General features: G+C 37.0%; 1 protein-coding gene across 7 annotated transcripts in view; it reads left to right on the top strand.

The window, feature by feature from the left end:
- Positions 1-19,528, top strand: part of JAK2 (Janus kinase 2) — a 117,147-nt gene that overhangs the window by 40,498 nt on the left and 57,121 nt on the right. For 5 of the 7 annotated variants that reach the window (XM_042964830.1, XM_042964833.1, XM_042964829.1 and 2 more), the window contains 2 exons: positions 1,027-1,276; positions 15,050-15,173. In XM_042964830.1, coding sequence (XP_042820764.1) covers positions 1,051-1,276; positions 15,050-15,173 — 350 coding nt within the window. In that variant the 5' untranslated portion in view covers positions 1,027-1,050. Of the gene's footprint in view, positions 1-215; positions 642-1,026; positions 1,277-15,049; positions 15,174-19,528 lie in introns of those variants that run through there. The other 2 variants (XM_007094157.3, XM_042964834.1) reach the window with 2 other exon arrangements.

The following is a 19,528-nucleotide window of genomic DNA, read 5'->3' as shown; positions in this document are numbered from 1 at the left end:
CAGTGGGGCACCTGAGTGGCTCAGATGGTTGAACGTCCGGCTCTTGATTTCCACTCAGGTCATGATGTCACAGGTCATGAGTTTGAGCCCCATGTCGGGCTGTGCTGACAGTGCAGAGCCTGCTTGGGATTCTCCCTCTCTCTCTGCCCCTATCCTGCTTGTACTCGCCCCTTTCTCTCTCTCTCTCTCTCTCAAATAAATAAACTTAAAAAAATTAAAAAACAAAAAAGAAGGTCAGGTCTGCTTTCTTTTAAGGAATGGTTCTGGAAGTACCACCCAGCAACTTCCACTTAAATCTCATTTGTTGAAACTGGTTCACGTGGCTATTCATCTGTGGGGAAGTACAGTTCTTTGGGGGTATGTTGCTCTCCTTAAAAAAATTGGGCCTCTCAAGAAGGAAAAAATGTATCCTGGGTATGTAGTTGCAGTTTTGCCACAAATATTCATCTGTACTTTCAGTCCTTTCCTAAATGGCATAAGTGCTCAAATACTGCACTGTGGCCCAGTTAATTAGAGTATCTTGTGCCTTTCTGTTTCTCAGCACAGTTCTACTCTCCTGGAATGTTCTACATCTTCCGTTCATATAAATCCAATCTGTTGTACAGAGTCAACTCTGTATATGAACTCCTCTAATAAAACTTGTAAGTTTAAACCCAGTTTGAAATGTTACTTACCCCCTGCAGACCCCAGTAAGCAGTTGTCACACTAATTCATTTGTTTTGAATTTATGTTGTCTAGTTGGATCTCTTCTCCTGTTACCTGTGACTGATTTTGTTTGTTCATTTTGTTAGTATTACATATCTGTATTATGTTTCCTCAGTTAAGTTGTAAACTTCAGTTTTATAGGCCTTGTCCACAGGAAGTTTATAATCTCAATGCCTCTCACTGTGCTTTGTACATAGTACACGATATTTATTCAGTTACCAATTTAACAGAGTCAGTGCTTTCAGGGAAGGCTTCTTTGTACATGAGGGATACTTTATCAGTATCACTTTCTTTTGTAATGTTATTGTTTTTTCTTAATAGGCAAATGTTCTGAAAAAACTCTGCATGGGAATGGCTTGCCTTACCATGACGGAAATGGAAGGAGTATCTGTATCTCCTGTACATCAGAATGGTGATATTCCTGGAAATGCTAATTCTGTGAAGCAAATAGATCCACTCCTACAGGTGTATCTTTATCATTCTCTTGAGAAGGCTGATGGAGAATATCTGAATTTTCCAACTGGGGAGTATGTTGCAGAAGAAATTTGTGTTGCTGCTTCTAAAGCTTGTGGTAAATATTCAAAAACATATATTTTCTCCTTGTTAATAGATCATTGTTTCAATTATACTACTCTAATGTACATATATAATGTATTATTCTTTGTGTTTTAAAATGCTTATATGACTGATGGGTATGTTCTTACATACATAATAAAAGGAGAACGTCACTAGAGTACATTTAAGGTAAATCTGCCTTGGGCTCGTCCTACAGACTGAATGTGTTTCCCTAAGGTTGGTGATGAAATCTATTGCTCTAATGTGATGGTATTTGGAGCTGGTTCCTTCAAGAGGTGATTAGGTCAGTGGGTGGATCCCTTATCAGTGGAATGAGTACCTTTAGGAAAGAGACCCCAGAGAGCTCTGTCACCCCTTCTTCCATGTGAGGACATGGTAAGAAAATGAATCAGAAGAGGGTTTCTGTGAACTAGAAAATGGGTGCTCATTAGGCAACCAAGAGTTTTTAATTCCTAGCCTCCAGAACTGTGAGAAATTTCTGTTGTTTATAAGCCCCTTAGTCTGTGGTATTTTTGTTGTAGCATCCTGAATGGAATGCTTCGAAAGTTGGTACTGAGAAGTGGGGGACTGCTGTAACAAATATCGAAACATGTAGAAGTAGCTTTGGAACTGGGTTTTGGGGAACACGTTAGAAAAAGCCTATCTTACTGTGAATGGACCTTTAAAGGGGATTCTGGTGAGGACTCAGAAAGAAAAGAGGAGAGCCGTAGAGAAAGTCTTAATATTCTTAGAGAATACATAAGTAATCTGAATAGAATGTTGGTAGAAATATGTATGATAAAGGCCATTCTGATGAGGTCTCAGACAAAAATGTGAGACATGTTACTGGAAATTAGAGGAAAAGCAACCCTGGTGAAGTGGCGTTGACCTTAAAAAACAAAAGAGCCAGTTATTTTATCAGCAAAATGACTTTATTTAGGAAGAGCAGAGGAATGGCAGTTTGGGACCAGCAAACTCTAGAGAACCACAGACAACTTCAGAGAACAGAGGAAAGGGCTTACTTTTATAGGAGAAAGGAGGAAGCTGGGAGGAGCGGTTTTCTCGGAGTCCTTATTGGCTGGGTTTTGCTGGGCAGGAGCAAGTCTTCCTTCTGCTGGGGCGTGTAAAGTAAGCCTCTTCCTGTCAGGGAGTGTGATGTAGGCTTAGGGCAGGTAGTAATGTGGGGGAGCTTCCCCTTCAGGGCTGCCTACTCCATTTTATTATATTTTATTATATTATATTTTATTTTATTATATTTTATTTTATTTTATTATTTCATTTTATTTTATTTTAATTTAATTTAATTTAATTTAATTTAATTTTATTTTATTTTATTTTATTTCATTTTATTTTTTCCTACTCCATTTTAAATGAAGTTTCCTTTTTTTCATAGTGGAAAAGAACTTGCCTGAATTGTGTTTTAGTGTTTTGGTGAAAATAGAACTTGTGAGCAAAGAAATCAGATGTATTTACCTAAGCAAACTCTCGAAGGTGTGGGTTGACTCCTCCTGACTGACTGCTTTAGTAAAACGCGAACAGAAAGATGGAACCGTTAAGCAAAAAGGAAGGCGAACTGAAAAGATTTGTAAAATTCTCAGTCTTTCCATGTTGCAAAAAGTGAGAAAGTGGTTAGAAGAGAGCACTAAGGATGTGGCCAGTGGACCATTTAAGATTTGTGTAGCTCAGCCGTTTCTACATTCGCTAGGAGCTTTGATGGGACAGGCCTCTCCCGTCACAGCTCCTAGTGCCGGGGCCCGCCCTGGGGAGCAGAGTGCTTTCAGAGCAAAAGCTGCCAGAGCTTGGAGACCTGCTTGCTGCCTGGTGCTGCCTCACTCTGAGGGCTCTTCTTGGAGCACTGCCGGCCCCAGGTGCAGCCCCTGCCTTCCAGAGGGTGCAGGCAGCAAACTTTGATGGAGGGTATTGTTTCCAGCAGGGAAGAGTGTACAGGCTCAGGGGACGTGGCTGCCTCCACCTGGATTTCAAAGGATGGAGCCACCCAAAACCATTAGGTACTGGGCTGCCTGGAGCCTCGGGGCCCAGCCTCTGCCGGGTAAAGCTGCTTGGACAGGACTTGCCCCAGTGGGTCCTGTAGGCAAGCCCTCTGTCCTAGGGGTCCTTGACCACAGCTTATCATGTCAAAGAGGATTATTATAGAGCCTTAAGGTCTAATGGAACTTGCCCTGTTGGGTTTTAGACTTGTTGGGGATCTATCACTCTTTTCTTATTTTCTCTGTCTCCCTTCTGGAGCAGAAATGTCTGTTTTAGGAAGCATTTAACTTGTTCGATTTCACTGACTCACAGCCAGAGTGCAGTTTACCTCAGGTTGAATAATACCTTGAGTCTCACTCACATAAGATTTAGTTGATATTCACGTGAGACTTAGAACTTTAGACTTTTGAGTTGATGCGGGAATGAATTAGGACTTTTTGGGGCTGTCGGAATGGAATGAATATATTTTTAATGTGAAAAGGACGTGAATTTGGGGGTACCAAGGGCAAAATGGTAAGTTTCAATTGCCGTATCCTCTCATCTACTTACCTTCTGCAGTTTTCACTCTAGAAGTTTTATTTGGGATGCTTTTTAATAATTGCCATTACCTCATCATGTTCATTTTTTTTTCCTCATTTTTTTTTATTAAGTGGAATATATCGTAGTACCTGATTTAACTTTCTTGGTTGGTAATTCTGCCATGTCTGTCATTTCTTGCTATCCTACTGATTGATGTTTCTTCTAGTTATGGGTCATATTTTCCTGCTGTTTTGAATGCCTACAACTTTTTATTGGATGGTGGATATTATAATGTAAATTTGTAACTTACATTGTTGCCTGCTGGATTTTATTATATTCTTCAGTGCTGGCCTTTTTCTGGCACTGTTAGGTAATGGGTGGTTTACCTAGCTGCTTTTGAGAGCTTCTTTATCTTCGTCTTCCCCTCCTCCTTTTCCTTCTCCTTCCTTCTTTTGTTAAATAATTCAATATTTTTAGTATATTCACAGAGCTCTACAATCATGTCAGTTTTCACCACCCCCAGAAAGAAGCCTCTTACCCATCAGCAGTCACTTTCCATGTCTTCCCCAACTCCCCCCAACCACAAATCTACTCCTAAGAGTTTGTACACTTGGGACATTTCATATAAGTGGAATCATGCAGGCCACATGTGCTTTTTGTGACAAGGAGTTGAATTCCTGAGTCATATCATAACTTTGTGTTTGATCTTTTGAGGAACCGCCCTCATGTTTTCAAGGCATCTGCATCATTTTACATTTCCGATAGCAGAGTATGAAGGTCCCAATTTCTCTACATCTTGATTAACACTTGTTACGGCCTTTCTTTTTGAAAATAGACATACTAGTGGGTGTGAAGTGGTATCTCATTGTGGTTTTCTTGAAAAATCTTTATAGATAAATAATTCACATATCATACATTTCATACTTTTAAAAAGTGTATGGTAAAGTAATTTTTAGTATCTCCAGTTGATTTTAGAACATTTTTTCACCCCAAAAGAAGCTCTGTGCTTATTGGCTATCACTCTCTCACCCCCTCTTCCTTCTTTAGTCTTAGGCATCCCCTAATCTGTGTTCTGTCTCAATAAATTTGTCTATCTAGATATTTCATACAGATGGAGTCATATAATATGTAGCCTTTTATTACTGGCTTCTAATACCCAGAATTTCCACCCCAAGGAAATCTTTAGTAAAAGTTGAAAGATTTATATGATCTGGAGAGAAACTCCAGACCATTAAACTCATACAATTTTCATGAAGTTCATCCGTATTTTTTTTTTGCATGTAATCTATTTATTTATTTATTAATATGAAATTTATTGTCAGATTGGTTTCCATACAACACCCAGTGCTCATCCCAACAGGTGCCCTCCTCAATACCCATCACCCATCCTCCCCTCCCTCCCACCCCCCATCAACCCTCAGTTTGTTCTCAGTTTTTAAGAGTCTCTTATGTTTTGGCTCCCTCCCTCTCTAACCTTTTTTTTTTTCCTTCCCCTCCCCCATGGTCTTCTGTTAAGTTTCTCAGTTCACCCATATTGTAACATCTGTCAGTAGTTAATTCTTTCATGGCTGAATAGTATGCTGTTGTGTGGATAATACCACGTATTGTTTAACCGTTGATCATTTGATGGACATTTTGGCTGTTTCTGCCTTTTGTCTGTCATGAATAATGTTTCTGTGAACATTTGTGTATGGTGTGGACAGGTGATTTCATTTCTGCATATATACCTAGGAGTGGAACTGTGGGTCACATCGTAACTCTATGGTTCCTTTTTGAGGAACCACCAGACTGTTTTCCAAAGTGGCTGCACCATTTTACATTCACACCAGTAGCGTGTGAGGGTTCTGATTACTCCACATCCCTAATAACACTTGTTGTTATATGACCTTTTAAAAATTCTATCCATTCTATTGGGTGTAAAGTGGTATCTTGTTGTAGTTTTGATATATATGTTTTTTCTGATTAGCAGTTCTTTTGGGTATCTTTGCCTGGCTTACTGGCAACTGTGTATCTTCTTTGGAGAAATGTCTGTTCAAATCCTTTGTCCACTTTTAAAATGTTTGTTTGTTACTGAGTTGTTAATAGTTCTATTTTCTAGATCCCTTATCAGATACTGTATGATTTGGAAATCTTTTCTCCCGTTTTATGTTTTGTCTTTTCACTGTCTGGATCTGGATAGTGTTCTTTGAAGCAAAGATCTTTAATTTTAATGAAGCCTCATTTGTTTATTTTTGTTGTTGTTGCTTGTGTTTTTGTGTCATATCTAAGAATTCATTACCAAATCAAGTTCATGAGGAATTTCCCCTGCAGTTTCTTCTAGGAGTTTCCTAGTTTAAGGTTTGCGCCCCTTTAAGTTCATTTTTGCTGATGGTTGAGGGTAGGGATCCACTGTCATTCTTTTGCATGTGAATATACACCTGTTACTGACTTCCCCCACTTTATATAGTGTTTATAAGGTTCATACATGTTGTACCATGTATCAGTACATTATTCTTTTATGGATGAATGATATTCAGCTAAATAGTATCAAATATATGATACAATATGGGTAAACTTTATAAGTATTGAGTGAAGTGTAAGAAGCCAGTATCAAATGGATATCTACATGCAAATCCCAGCATCATTTGATGAAGAGGCTGTGAGTTCCCATACTCAGTAGTCTCAGAACCCTTGTCAAAGCATCATTTGGCCATAGATGAGTGGGTTTGTTTCTGGATTTTCAATTCTGTTTCATTGGTCTATATGTCTTAATGCCAGTACCATACTCTCTGTATCACTATAGTTTTGTAGTAAGTTTTGTAATCAGTGTGAGTTTTCTAACTTTCTTGTTCTTTTTCAAAATTGTTTTGATCTTTCCTAGTCCCTTTAATTTTTATATTAATTTTATGATTAGCTTGTCAATTTCTGCAATAAAGACAGCTGAGATTTCTATAGGGATTACCTTGAATATATAGGTCGGTTTGGGGACTACTACTATCTCATTGAAATAAGTCTTCCAATCCATGAACATGAAATATCTTTTTGTCTATTTGGGTCTTCTTTAATTTTTTTCTGCAGTGTTTTATAGTGCTCAATGTATAAGTCTTACCTCTTAAATTTATTTATAGGTATTTTATTCACTTGGATGCTGTTGTAAATGGAATTGTTTTTATTATACTTTTTTGGATTGTTCATTGTTCATGTATAGAAATAGAGCTGATTTTTACCTGTTGATCTTATGTCCTTTAACTTTGTTGAATTCATTTATAGGCTCTGACATTTTTTTTGGAGGGGTTAACTATTTTCTGTATATAAGATCATATCATGGGCCAATAAAGACAATTTTGATTCTTCCTGCCCAATTTGGGTGTCTTTTATTTTCTTGCCTAATTGCTCTAGCTAGAACTCTCATTGCAGTGGTGAAGGTAGGCATCCTTGTCTTGTTTGTGATTTTAAGGATAGATTTTTAGTCTTTCACTGGTGATTATGATATTGTTTGTGGGTGTTTCATAAGTGCTATTTATCAGGTTCAGGAAATTACCTTCAATTCTTATTTAAGTATTTTTTTTAACTCATTAAGGAGTATAGAGTTTGTTACTTTTTGTGTATAAATCGAGATGGTCATTTTTTTTCTTTCATTACATTGGTTATTTTACTATCTGGAACCACCCTTTTATTCCTGGGATAAATCCCACCTGTACATGGTATATAATTCTTTTAATATTTTGCTGGATGTGGTTTGCTACTATTTTGTTGAGGAAATTTGCATCTATATTCATGAAGGATATTGGTCTGTAGTTTTCTTGTAGTGTCTTTGTTTGGCTTTGGTATCAGGGTAATGCTGGACTAATTAAGTTGTTTAGGAACTGTTACTTTTTCATTTTTTTTTTTTTTTGAAGATTTTGAGAAAGATTTATTGTCATTTTTCTTTAAATGCTTGATGGAATTGTCCAGTGAAGCCATCTGGTTCTGAGCTTCTCTTGGGAAGTTTTTGATTATGGATTTAATCTCTTCATCTTGTATAGGTCTATTTATAGTTTCTGCTTTTTTCTTAAATGAGCTTTGATAGATTGTGTGTTTCTAGGGATTTTTCCATTTTATCTAGGTCATCTAATTGTTGGCAAATATTTTTTCATCATATTTTATTACATTCTTTTTATTTCTGTAATGTTGATAGTGTTGTCCTCACTTTCATTTCTGATTTTGGTAATTTGAATCTTTTCTCTTTCTTTCTTGTTTAGTTTAGCTAAAGGCTTGTCAGTATTCTTTATTTTTTTCAAATAAACAATGTTTGGTTTCATTCTTTTTTTTTTCCCCCTGAATTGCTTTTCTATTCTCTTTGCCTGTAGTGTTTATTATTTTCTTTTTTCTATTGGCTTTGGGTTTAGTCTCCTTTTTTCAAAGTTACTAATGGTATCTAGGGAGATTATTGATTTGAGATCTTTATACTTTTTTAATATAGATGTTTACAGTATAATTTCCCTCTATCTGGTTTTGCTGAATCCAGTATTTTGATGTGTTGGTTTTTTTGCTTTTATTTTTCTCTATGTATTTTCTAATTTCCTTTGTGATTTATTCTTGACCCATTGTTCGTGTGTTAATTTTCACACATTTGTGAATTTTCCAGTTTTTCTTTCGTTATGGTTTCTAGTTTCATTCCATTTTTGTCAGAGAAGATATTTTGGATGATTTCAGTCCTTATAAGTGTATTCATATTTCTTTTGTGACCTAACTTATGGCCTATTCTTGTGAATATTCCATTTACATTTGTGAAAAATGTATATTCTGCTTTTGTGGGGTTGTATTCTGTATATGTCTATTAGTTGATTTATAGCACAATTCAGTTTTTCTTACTGTTTTTTCTTACTGTTCTTCAGTCTCGTTTTACTGTCTTTTTAAAAATTTTTTAAGTGTATTTATTTTGAGAGAGAGCACAAGCAGGGTAGGGGCATAGAGAGAAGGGAGAGAGAGAGAATTCCAGGCAGGCACTTCGCTCTCAGTGCAGGGTCCGAAGTGGAGCTCGAACTCGTGAACTGAGAGGTCATGACCTGAGCCGAAGGCAGATGCTTAACCCACTGAACCACCCAGGCACCACTCGTTTTTCTGTCTTATTGAGAACGGTGTATTGAACTTTTCAGGTATTATTGCTGAATTGTCTATTTCTCCTTTCAGTTTTCATTTTTTGGTTTACATGTTACATCTTTTGGGGCTAATTTCTTACGTATGTATATGTTTATATTTACATTTTCTTAAGGATTTAAATTTTCATAATGCTCTTTGTCTTTTGTAAACTTTTGACTTAAAATCTGTTTTGTCTGATATTAGTATAGCCATCCCGGCTTTTTTTTTATTAAAAAAATTTTTTTAAATGTTTAGTTTTGAGAGAGAGAGAGAGAGAGAGCGAGCAGGGGAGGGGCAGAGAGAGGGGGAGACACAGAATTCCAAGCAGGCTCCAGGCTCTAAGCTGTCAGCAAAGAGTCCGACATGGGGCTTGAACTCGCAGACTGTGAGATCGTGACCTGAGCCCAAGTCAGACGCGTAACAGACTGAGCCCCCCAGGTGCCCCACCAGCTTTCTTTTGCTTACTATTTGCGTGGGCTATGTTTTTCCATCTTTCCCATTTCAAATTAAAATGTCTTTAGATTTATTTATTTATTTTATTTTTTAAAGATTTTATTTTATTTTTAGAGAGAGAACACGAGTAGGGGAGAGTAGCAGAGGGAGAAGGGGAGAGAGAATCCCACTAATTAAAAAAACTGAGATTTCAGGACTATAGATGACAAAGAATACAGACTTTATAGTTTAGAAAAGTCAATAAACAACTGCCACCCAAAACAAGTGACAAAAACAAAGGAATTTTGAATTTTTCCGGTAAATGTGAATACTTTCCTGTTTTTATGCCTGCTTTGTAAATTTTGGTTGAACATTGAAATGTTGGCCATTTCAAATTTGTAATGTAGCAACCAGAAATCTGATTCCAACTCCGTTTACTTCTATTTATTTTTGGTGTTGTTACCATACTTACCGTGTGTTTTACTTCTGTAGACATCACAGGACACTTGTATTATTGTTGCGTTAAACAATCATTGTTCTTTTATATTTATCCTTTCCCTTGTTCCTCATTCTTGCCTGTAGCTCCCTGCTTCCATCTGCCATCTCTTCCTTTCAGCCTGGAGAACTCCTTTCAGTATTGCTTGTGTTGCAGGTCTGCTGGTGACAGATACCTTCCGCTCCTAATTATCTGAAATGTCTTTTCTTTGTCTTTATTTTTCCTTCAAACTCTCTAAGCTTGCTGAATTTGTGGGGCAGTGTGTGTTTAGCTTTGGAAAACTCTTGGCTGCGCTTTCTTCAATTTCATGTGAGTTTGGTCCATTTGACATGGCTTACATGCCTTTTATATCCTCTGTTCCGTTCTTCCCATTCTGTTACTTTTTGTGCTTCAATTTATGTTTGTTTTTTTATTGACTTGCCTTCTGTTGACTAATCCTATCTTCTGTTGTATGTAGTGTCCTGTTAAATCCGTCTGTTGGTCCGTGAATTAACAGTATCAGTAATACCAGGGAGCTTGTTTAGAAATGCAGTATCTCTGGGGCGCCTGGGTGGCTCAGTCGGTTGAGCGTCCGACTTCAGCTCGGGTCACGATCTCACGGTTCGTGAGTTCGAGCCCCACGTCGGGCACTGTGCTGACAGCTCAGAGCCTGGAGCCTGCTTCCGATTCTGTGTCCCCCTCTCTCTCTGCCCCTCCCCCATTCATGCTCTGTCTCTCTCTGTCTCAAAAATAAACATTAAAAAAAAAAGAAAAAAGAAAAAGAAATGCAGTATCTCTCTCAGGCCCCTTGCCAGAATCAGTGAATAAGAATCTTTTCTTTTTCAACAAAAATCATGCTTTTCAAGCTTTTCAACAAAAACTGTGGAAGCCAAAAGACAATCTCCAGGTTGTTATTATGAACGTTAAATTTTGAAAAATACTAATCTGCCTCATTCTAGCTTATTCAGTTAGGGGAAACAAAAACCTGTTTATTTATACAGTTGACGAAGCCCAGATAGGATATACCCTTGGGATCTTTACAGTAGAACCTATGTTATGTGCCATATACTTTGCTAAGCACTTTATCCATATTATCACAGTTTTTCCTTCCAGCTATCCTGTGAAGTCAGATTTCTGTCCTTATCCTTTAGAAGATGAAGCATAAGCTTAGAGAGATTAACTACCACAAGTTTACCTAGCTAGTAAATACCTGAACTCAGACTTTACCCATATCAGATTTTAAGCTAATGTTTTATAGATTATCACTGTTTAAACTGGAACACTTTTGAGATGTAAAGACAGGCTATTAATAATTATTCTGGGACAGTAGACAGAGCAAACCTGTCTTGGTCCAGCCAGGTGATCTGCTCATCCTGTCTGCAGCTCTCTGCTGTATAGCACCTCTCTTTTCTGCATAGCTAATTTAGCTTCAGGAGCATTTGCTGCCGCTCGTCCATGCCTATGCGATATTTTGTGTGCTCGGCTTGCCATTACATAGAATGGCTAGATCCTCATGTGCTTTCTTCAGCTTATGCATTACCTCTTCAGAAGCTTTCACTGGAGTCTTTACTTCATCTGACCTACCTCTGTTAAAATCAGAGCTGAATAGAAGTTAAAGTGATGAAAATGGATTTTACTTGATAGACTACTGTAATAGGGAAGATACTCCATTATAGAAGTGAGCTTGACTCTGAATACAGCCTGAACAAGTGGGGTTTTGTGGCCAAGGGACAAGTTTGACAGGGCATTGGTGAATGGAAAATTACTAAGAGTAGACATCAAGGCTGGGGGGATTCTGAGTGAACCAGCCTAATATGATTCTTGCTAAAGGCAGGTCAATGTGATCAGATATCACCCGCAGGATAATAGGGGTGAGGAGTTTGATTAGATATCTAAGGTGGTTTGCTAAATGGACTTAGCAGGATTCTTGCTAAAACTTGATTCTACGAGGAAAAACATGTATGGGCCGTGTTTGGGAGGGTTCAGAGGGGCCTTGATAAAATTTGGCCAAGCAAAGAATATTTTTCATTTCTCCCCTGTACTTATTTGTTTTTTTGTGGTCTTTACTATCATGGCACTGACCCTTTTGAATTATAGTTCTCCAATGGCATCTCTGAGTTCATCTCTTATAATGTGAGATCCTTAAAGTTAGGCACTATTTTTCCTTTTTGTATTTCCTGTACCCATTTTGTGCTTATTATGTAATAGAGTCTCTGTTAATATTAGTGGAATGTTGACTGTCCTTGCTCTAGAATGATATGGAACCGAATCACACTTAGATAATGGTTTGGAAAAGAAGAAGCACATTTAAGTGCTTTTAGTAAATAAAAATAAAAATAACTTGATTGGGTGTGTAGGGAAAGAGTTAAAAATGACTGAGGTTTCTGTTCTGTTCTTTTCCGTTGATCAGAGCGTCTGTTTTTGTGCCAACTTAGAATCTGTTCCAAATGACATTTCTAGCAATTATGTAACATGGTCCCCCACCATCCCATCAGCCCTAGATGTTATCCCTCTTGTTTTCGCTAGTTGAATGGATATAAAGTGATATCACATAATTTTAACTCACATTTTATTCAACGCTAGGTATTACCATCCTCTCACATGTTTATTAATTATTTTTAATTATTATTAATCATGGATTTGCTCTATTGTAAATAATTTATATCCACTTTTTTGCCATTTTCACTTTTTTATTTTGCTTTTTTAATTCTGATTTTTTGTTATAAAATATTTAAAGTAATACTTCACATAGAAAAATATATATCACTGTAGTCACCACACAGCTTTTCAAATATATCATTTTGCTATTTTCAGATTTTTCTCTGATTCATTGTTATGAAGAATTACATTTTTCCAATTTAGCCATCTCTGCTATTCTAGGATAAATGAACTTTATCTTAGGTTTTTTTTTATTTTTTAAGAATCATTGCAGGATTTGGCTTGCTAAAATTTTAAATATTTAGGATTTTTGTACCTATTTTGGTAAGTGAGTCTATTTGATTATGATATCTGGCTGGTTTTGGTATCATGGTCCAAGTAAACTCACAAAGTATGTTAATTTCCCTGTTCTCTCTTTTTCTGTTCTCTGTAACAGTATACTGAAGGTTGGAATTGTCCTTCCTGTTTGGTTGAACTAGTATATAAATTTTATCTGGGCCTCATGGTGGTTTTTCCTTTCTTCTTATTTCTTCTCTTTCCTCCTTTTCCTTTCTTCTCCTTTATTTTTGTAAGTAGATAGTTTCTTTAATGGTTATAGTTCTTTTGAAGTTTTTAATTCTTAAAAAAAATTTTTTTTAACGTTTATTTTTTTTTGAGAGAGAGAGAGAGACAGAGCATGAACAGAGGAGGGACGGAGAGAGAGGGAGACACAGAATCTGAAGCAGGTTCCAGGCTCTGAGTTGTTAGCACAGAGCTTGAACTCATGAGCTGTGAGATCATGACCTGAGTCGAAGTTGGACGCTCAACCAACTGAGCCACCCAGGCACCCCTGAAGTTTTTTATTTTTGAATCCATTTTTTAAAATTACATATGGCTTTAAAATTGTCTGTCTACATTTTCAAATTTATTGTCATTGTTTATTCTCTTATTGTCTCCATAACCTATAATTATACTTTTAAAAACATTTTTATTAATTTTTTAATGTTTATTTTTGAGAGAGAGAGAGAGAGAGAGATAGAGAGAGAATGAGCATGAGTTGGGGAGGGGCAGAGAGAGAGACACACACAAAATCTGAAGCAGGTTCCAGGCTCCGAGCTTTCAGCACAGAGCCCTATATGGGGCTCAAACTCATGAACTGTGAGATCATGATCTGAGCCAAAGTCGAACACTTAACTGACTGAGCCACCCAGGTGTGTCAGTTATACTTTTGAAAAATCATTAGTGTTTATCTGTGGTTTTTTTTCTTGATCAGATTTGACAAAGGCTTGTTTATTTTGTTAGTTATTGCAAATAATCAGCTTTTATTTTCTTGATTCTCTTTATTGAATCTTCTGTTAACTTCTGCTCTATCACATTTTCAACTGTCTTCTAGATTATTCTGTTGTTTTTTAATGTATTGAGTTAGATAACTTAGATCATTCTTTGTTATCTTCTGATATAATCAGGTTAAAGCTATAATTTTTCCTCTTAAGTATCACTTTAGCTATACTCCATGATTTTTAATACATGTTATTAATTGTTCATTATAAATACTATTTAATTTCTGTTATAATTTCTCCTATAATCTCTGGATATTGAGAAGTATGTGTAAATACAAGAAAGAGTACAAGGATACAGTTTAAAAGTTGTTACTCAATACTGTTTTTATATGTAACTTACTGAAATTATTATATATCTATGAGTAAACAGTTGTGTTGATAATTCAAATGAAAATTTTATATCTTTATTGTCAGTGTGTTGAGTTGGTGTCATTCTTGTCTACAGTGGAAAAGATCAAAACATTACTAGAATAAAAATAACGTTTGTTTTTGTGAGGCTTATGTTTTCAAATATATAGGATTAATTATGTTAACTAACTTGAATTTAAAAAAATTAAAAGAAAATTTTTTAAGTATTCATTTCTGATTTAGCTGAAATGTGGTTAGAGAACATGTTGATTATTCTCTGGCACTTTGGGAGACTTGTTCTTAGACCCCAAAAAATTGGAATGTGTATGTGTGTGTCTATGTGTGAATGTTCTATATGTGCTGGGAGATAATGTGCATTATTTAATTGTGTGGCTTTTTGTTTCATATGCTTTTTAAAAAGTTCAGTAGTCTTCAAACCTTTGTTAATGTACCTTCGAAAATATCTTTGAAAAAAAATCATATACCCCTGCAGTTTAAGATGACATTAAAATATTTTCCTTGTAAGTGTAAAAAGTGCAGAAAGTATAGTTACTGGTGCACTGTGTAAAATTTAACATTTAAAAAAAAACTGTTGTGCCGTTCTCTTAAAAGTATTCAATGATCTCCAAATAGTTTAGTTGATACTCTCATTATCAATTAAAACACACACAGATTTGAATTCACCTTTCTGTGCAAGATACCTAAAAAAAATTAGATAAAATGTTTTTAAAAATCTGCTTGAAAGAGTTCCAGCAATCATATTTTAAAATGTAGGGAAAAAGATTAAATTAAGAATTGAGTTGTAAGTCATGCTGAACCAAAAGATGGCAATTGCTACTGCACTTGTGCCGAATAAGAGTTGTTATTTCAATCCTGTTACAAATTGCAGATGTTCTATAAATGCACTTGCTGCTGTCTGTAATCATTTCTTTTCTTACCTCTTTCCTAGGAATCACGCCCGTGTATCATAGTATGTTTGCTTTAATGAGTGAAACCGAAAGGACCTGGTATCCGCCCAACCATGTCTTCCATGTAGATGAATCAACCAGGCACAACGTACTCTACAGAATAAGGTACTTTCTACAGTAAAGTGACTCATTTAGTGGTTAAAGGGCAAAGTGAGAGAAATTATCAAACATATACGTACATTTTTTCTGAGTTTATCTATTATGAGTGGGGGAAGGGACAGAGAGGGGGGAGAGAGAATCCCAAGCAGGCCACACGCTTGGCCTGGAGCCCAGCCTGGGGCTGGATCTCAGGACTGCGAGATCACAACCTGAGCCGATCTCGAGTCAGACGCTCAACTGACGGAGCAACCGAGGCGCCCCCAGACATATCTTTAAATTGCAGAGCACTTAATAACAGGGACCAGAGCTTCATTTAAGACTTTTTCTCGACTAGGGGAAGTGTTTATAAATGTTTTTTGTCTAGAATCCTCCGAGCTTTTCTGGTGGGATGCTACTTTACCATTTAGTATTATAATTAAATTTTAAAAAGGATGTGAATGGCCTTTACTAATAAAATCCTGAATAAAATCCAAATAAAATTTGGAATATTGTTGGTTTCCTAGGAAATTCAATATTTTGTGCAACAAAATGTAATCTCCCATCTCTTTTTAATAATTTTTTTTAGTGGAGCACCTGGGTGGCTCGTTCAGTTAAGCGTCCAACTTCCACGATTTATGAGTTTGAGCCCCGTGTCGGACTCTGTGCTGATAGCTCAGAGCTTGAAGCCTGCTTTGGATTCTGTGTCTCTCTCCCTCTCTGTCTGCCCTCCCCACTTGTGCTCTCTCTCTCTCAAAAATAAATAAGTAAGCTTTAAAAAATATATAATTTTTTTAGAGTTGAAGTGAAGTAGAGGTATGATTTTGCCAGTGTTATTTGCAGCCGCAAATTATTAGTTAATTTATTTAATAATTTTCCACTCAAAATGATAAAACAAAGAAATACGTTTGATCTGCGGCTCTTATGAAATAGATTCATTCCATGCAGAGTCAGTGTTACATAGTAAAAATGCACATGGACTCATTCATGATTTTTAAACGGAAAGAAAAGGAAGCCTTAAAAAACTAAAATTCAAGAGAGATATCCTTACCATGGTAAAGGGTAAAGGATATTTACCAAAGGCAAGAAGCAAGTAATATTCTCAAATGGTAAGAGGTCAGAAGCAGTCTCTAAAATCACAAACAAGATAAAAAACAAAAATAGCCACCACCACTGGTTCTATTTAGGATTTTAGTGGAGTTCTCAACAAATACAGTTAAGACAAAAAAATACACAAAATATTTAGTAATTGAGAACAAAGAAGCAAAGAGTCATTATCTGGAGATGCTATGATTGTTAACATAGAAAATGTAAACACATTTATAGGCATCAATAATAAATGTTCAGCAGAATGCTAGATCTATATGATCAGTATGTTAAAAGTCAACTATTTCTGGAGCACCTGGGTGGCTCAGTTGGGTGGCTCAGTTGGTTAAATGTCTCACTCTTGATTGTTTTTTTCTTTTTTTCTTTTCTTCCTGACTCTTGATTTTTAATGGGATCAAGTCCCATGTCAGGCTCCACACTGGGCGTGGAGCCTGTGTAAGATTCACTCCCCCGCCTCATTCTGCCCCTCTTCCTCACTTGTGCGCGCGTGCGTTCTCTCTCTCTCAATAAATAAATAAACAAACAAACATTAAAAGAAATCAACTATTTCTGTACACCACAAACAGAAAAGAGGTCATTTAAGTTAACAACTAATAGCAACAAAAAATGCAAAGTACCTAGGGTTAAATCTATCCAAAGTAAGACTTTTATGCAGGTTTTAAGACTTTACAAATTTGTATCATTTATTTTATTTTTACTTATTTATTTTTTTAATTTTTTAATTTTTGAGAGAGCGTGAGTGGGGGCAAGGCACAAAGAGGAGGAGACAGAGGATCTGAAATGGGCTCTGTGCTCACAGCAGCAAGCCCGATGCAGGGCTCAAACTCAAAAACTGCAAGATCATGACTTGAGCTGAAGTCAGATGCTCAACAAACTGAGCCATTCAGGTGCCCCCAAAGTTGTATTATTTAAAAGAAGCATGTTAACATGCTCCGTAGATTGGCAAAATACCAATATTTTATTGGGAGTATTTTTTTTTATTACTTCCTGTAATGACTGTACTTTCTGCAGTTAGTAAGTGTATCTTTTGCTTTGAGAATGTTTGTAGAGGAGAGGTCTACAGTCTTTCTGAAAAGGCCATTAGTAAATATTTTAGGCTTTGAAGCTATACTATCTCTGTTTTCACTCTTCAGCTCTGTTATTAAAGTGTGAAAGCAACCATGAATAAGAAGTAAATGAATGGGCATGACTGTGTTCCAGTAAAACTTTATTTATAAAATCTCACAGTGGACCAGAATGGGGCTATGGGCCAGAGTTTGCTGATCTCTTCTCAAGAATTAAAAATTGTTTCCCTTATCAAATTTTTTCCCTTATCAATTTTTTTAATGTTTATTTTTGAATATTATTATTTATTTATTTTTGAGAGACAGAGAGAGAGCATGAGCAGGGGAGGGGCAGATAGAAAGAGAGACATAGACAGAATCAGAAGCAGGCTCCAGGCTCCAAGCTGTCAGCACAGAGCCCAATGCGGGGCTTGAACCTGCGAACTGTGAGATCATGACCTGAGCTGAAGTCAGATGCTTAACTGACTGACCCACCCAGGTACCCCAAAATGCCTTTTTAAAAAATGTTTGTTTATTTTGAGAGGGGGAGTGTTTATTTATTTGCAGAGAGAGAGGGAGACAGAATCCCAAGCAGGTTCTGCACTGTCAGCACAGAATCCAGCGCAGGGGTTGATCTCATGAATGGTGAGATCATGATCTGAGCTGAAGTCAAGAGTTGGACACTCAACCAACTGAAGCACCCAGGTGCCCCCCAAAAATTAACTTAAAATGAATCAAAGACTTAAATCTAAGAGCTAAAACTATAAAACTCTTAGAAGGCAATATAGGAGTAAATCTTTCTGTACTTAGAGTACGCATTGGTTTCTTCAGTATGGCACCAAAAGCCCAAGTGACAAAAGAAAAGTACGTTAATTGGGATTCATCAAAATGTATGTTTGTGCATCAAAGGTTGCTGTCAGGAATGAAAAGACAAGGGTGCCTGGTTTGTTCAGTCAGTTGAGCATCTGATTCTTGATTGGCTCAGGTCATGATCTCATGGTTTGTGAGATCAAGCCCTGTTTTGGGCTCTGTGCTGACACCGTGGAACCTGCTTGGGATTCTCTCTCTCCCTCTCTCTCTGTCCCTCTCCTGTTCACATGCATGCTCTCTCTTTCTCTCTCAAAAATAAATAAGTAAGCTTTAAAAGAAAAAAGAATGTGAAAAGACAGCCCACAGAATGGAAGAAAATGCTTGTAACTCATATATCTTATCAAGGTCTTACATCTGGAATACATAAAGAATTCTCCACTGAGAGAATGGAGCCCAACTTGTGGCTCTATCCCATGAACTATGAGATCGTATCCTGAACAGAAATCAAGAGTCAGATGCTTAACCAACTGAGCCACCCAGGCACCCCTGGAATACATAAAGAATTCTTAACGGTTCAATAGTACAGTGACATATAACTCAGCGAAAATATGAACAAAGGATTTGAATAGACATTTTTCTAAATAAGACATACAAATAGCCAGTAAGCACATGAAGGGATGCTCAACATCATTAGTCTTTAGAGAAATGTAAATCAGAAACACAGCAGGACACCAGTTCACCCGTTAGGATGACAAAGATATAAAAGATGGACAATAACAAGTTGTTATGAATTTGCCTAATTATTACTCATGAAATAGGGCACGGGGTGTTGGATGGTGAGCCATGCTTCAAAAACAGCACAAGAGAAATTGAAATAGAAAAGTTTATTACTCAAAGGTTCTGGAGGTATCCAGCATGCCTTGAGGGGCCACATGGAGAGATCAAGGCAGGGTACAGAGAGAGACATAGGACCCAGGGCACACGGCTTCCCTAGGGTCTGTGGGTAGAGTGCTTTGGGGTTCCTTGCCTAAGGCCCAATTTGGTCGATTCAAGTAGAAAGAGCTGGTCTTTGGTAAGCTACATGGGAGTCTTATTGAAGGGGCTTTTAAGGGTTAGGTGCTGGAACACAGGGGAGATTGTTGATCACAAAGGTGTTGGGGAAGTTTTATCAGAAACTCACATTTGCTTGTGACTCAGTGGGCTGTTGTGTAGGGCGTGCACTTGCATGAAGGGGCTAGTGTCAGTTTAAGGTCACTGCAGGCCTCTTGGTTAAACAAAATGGACGCCAAGTCAGCAATACCAAAGACTAACTTAGCGAAACTCTCCACGTGTTGTCAAGGATCTGAACTATTGGGACACTTATATGTTGCTGTTGGAGATGTAAACTGGTGCAGCCACTTTAACAGTTTGTTCTTCAAAAAGATG

This window comes from Panthera tigris, chromosome D4 (assembly GCF_018350195.1).
Source record: "Panthera tigris isolate Pti1 chromosome D4, P.tigris_Pti1_mat1.1, whole genome shotgun sequence".
NCBI lineage: Eukaryota > Metazoa > Chordata > Mammalia > Carnivora > Felidae > Panthera > Panthera tigris.
The sequence above is the reverse complement of the archived record's forward strand: the minus strand, read 5'-3'. Positions and strand labels throughout refer to the sequence as shown.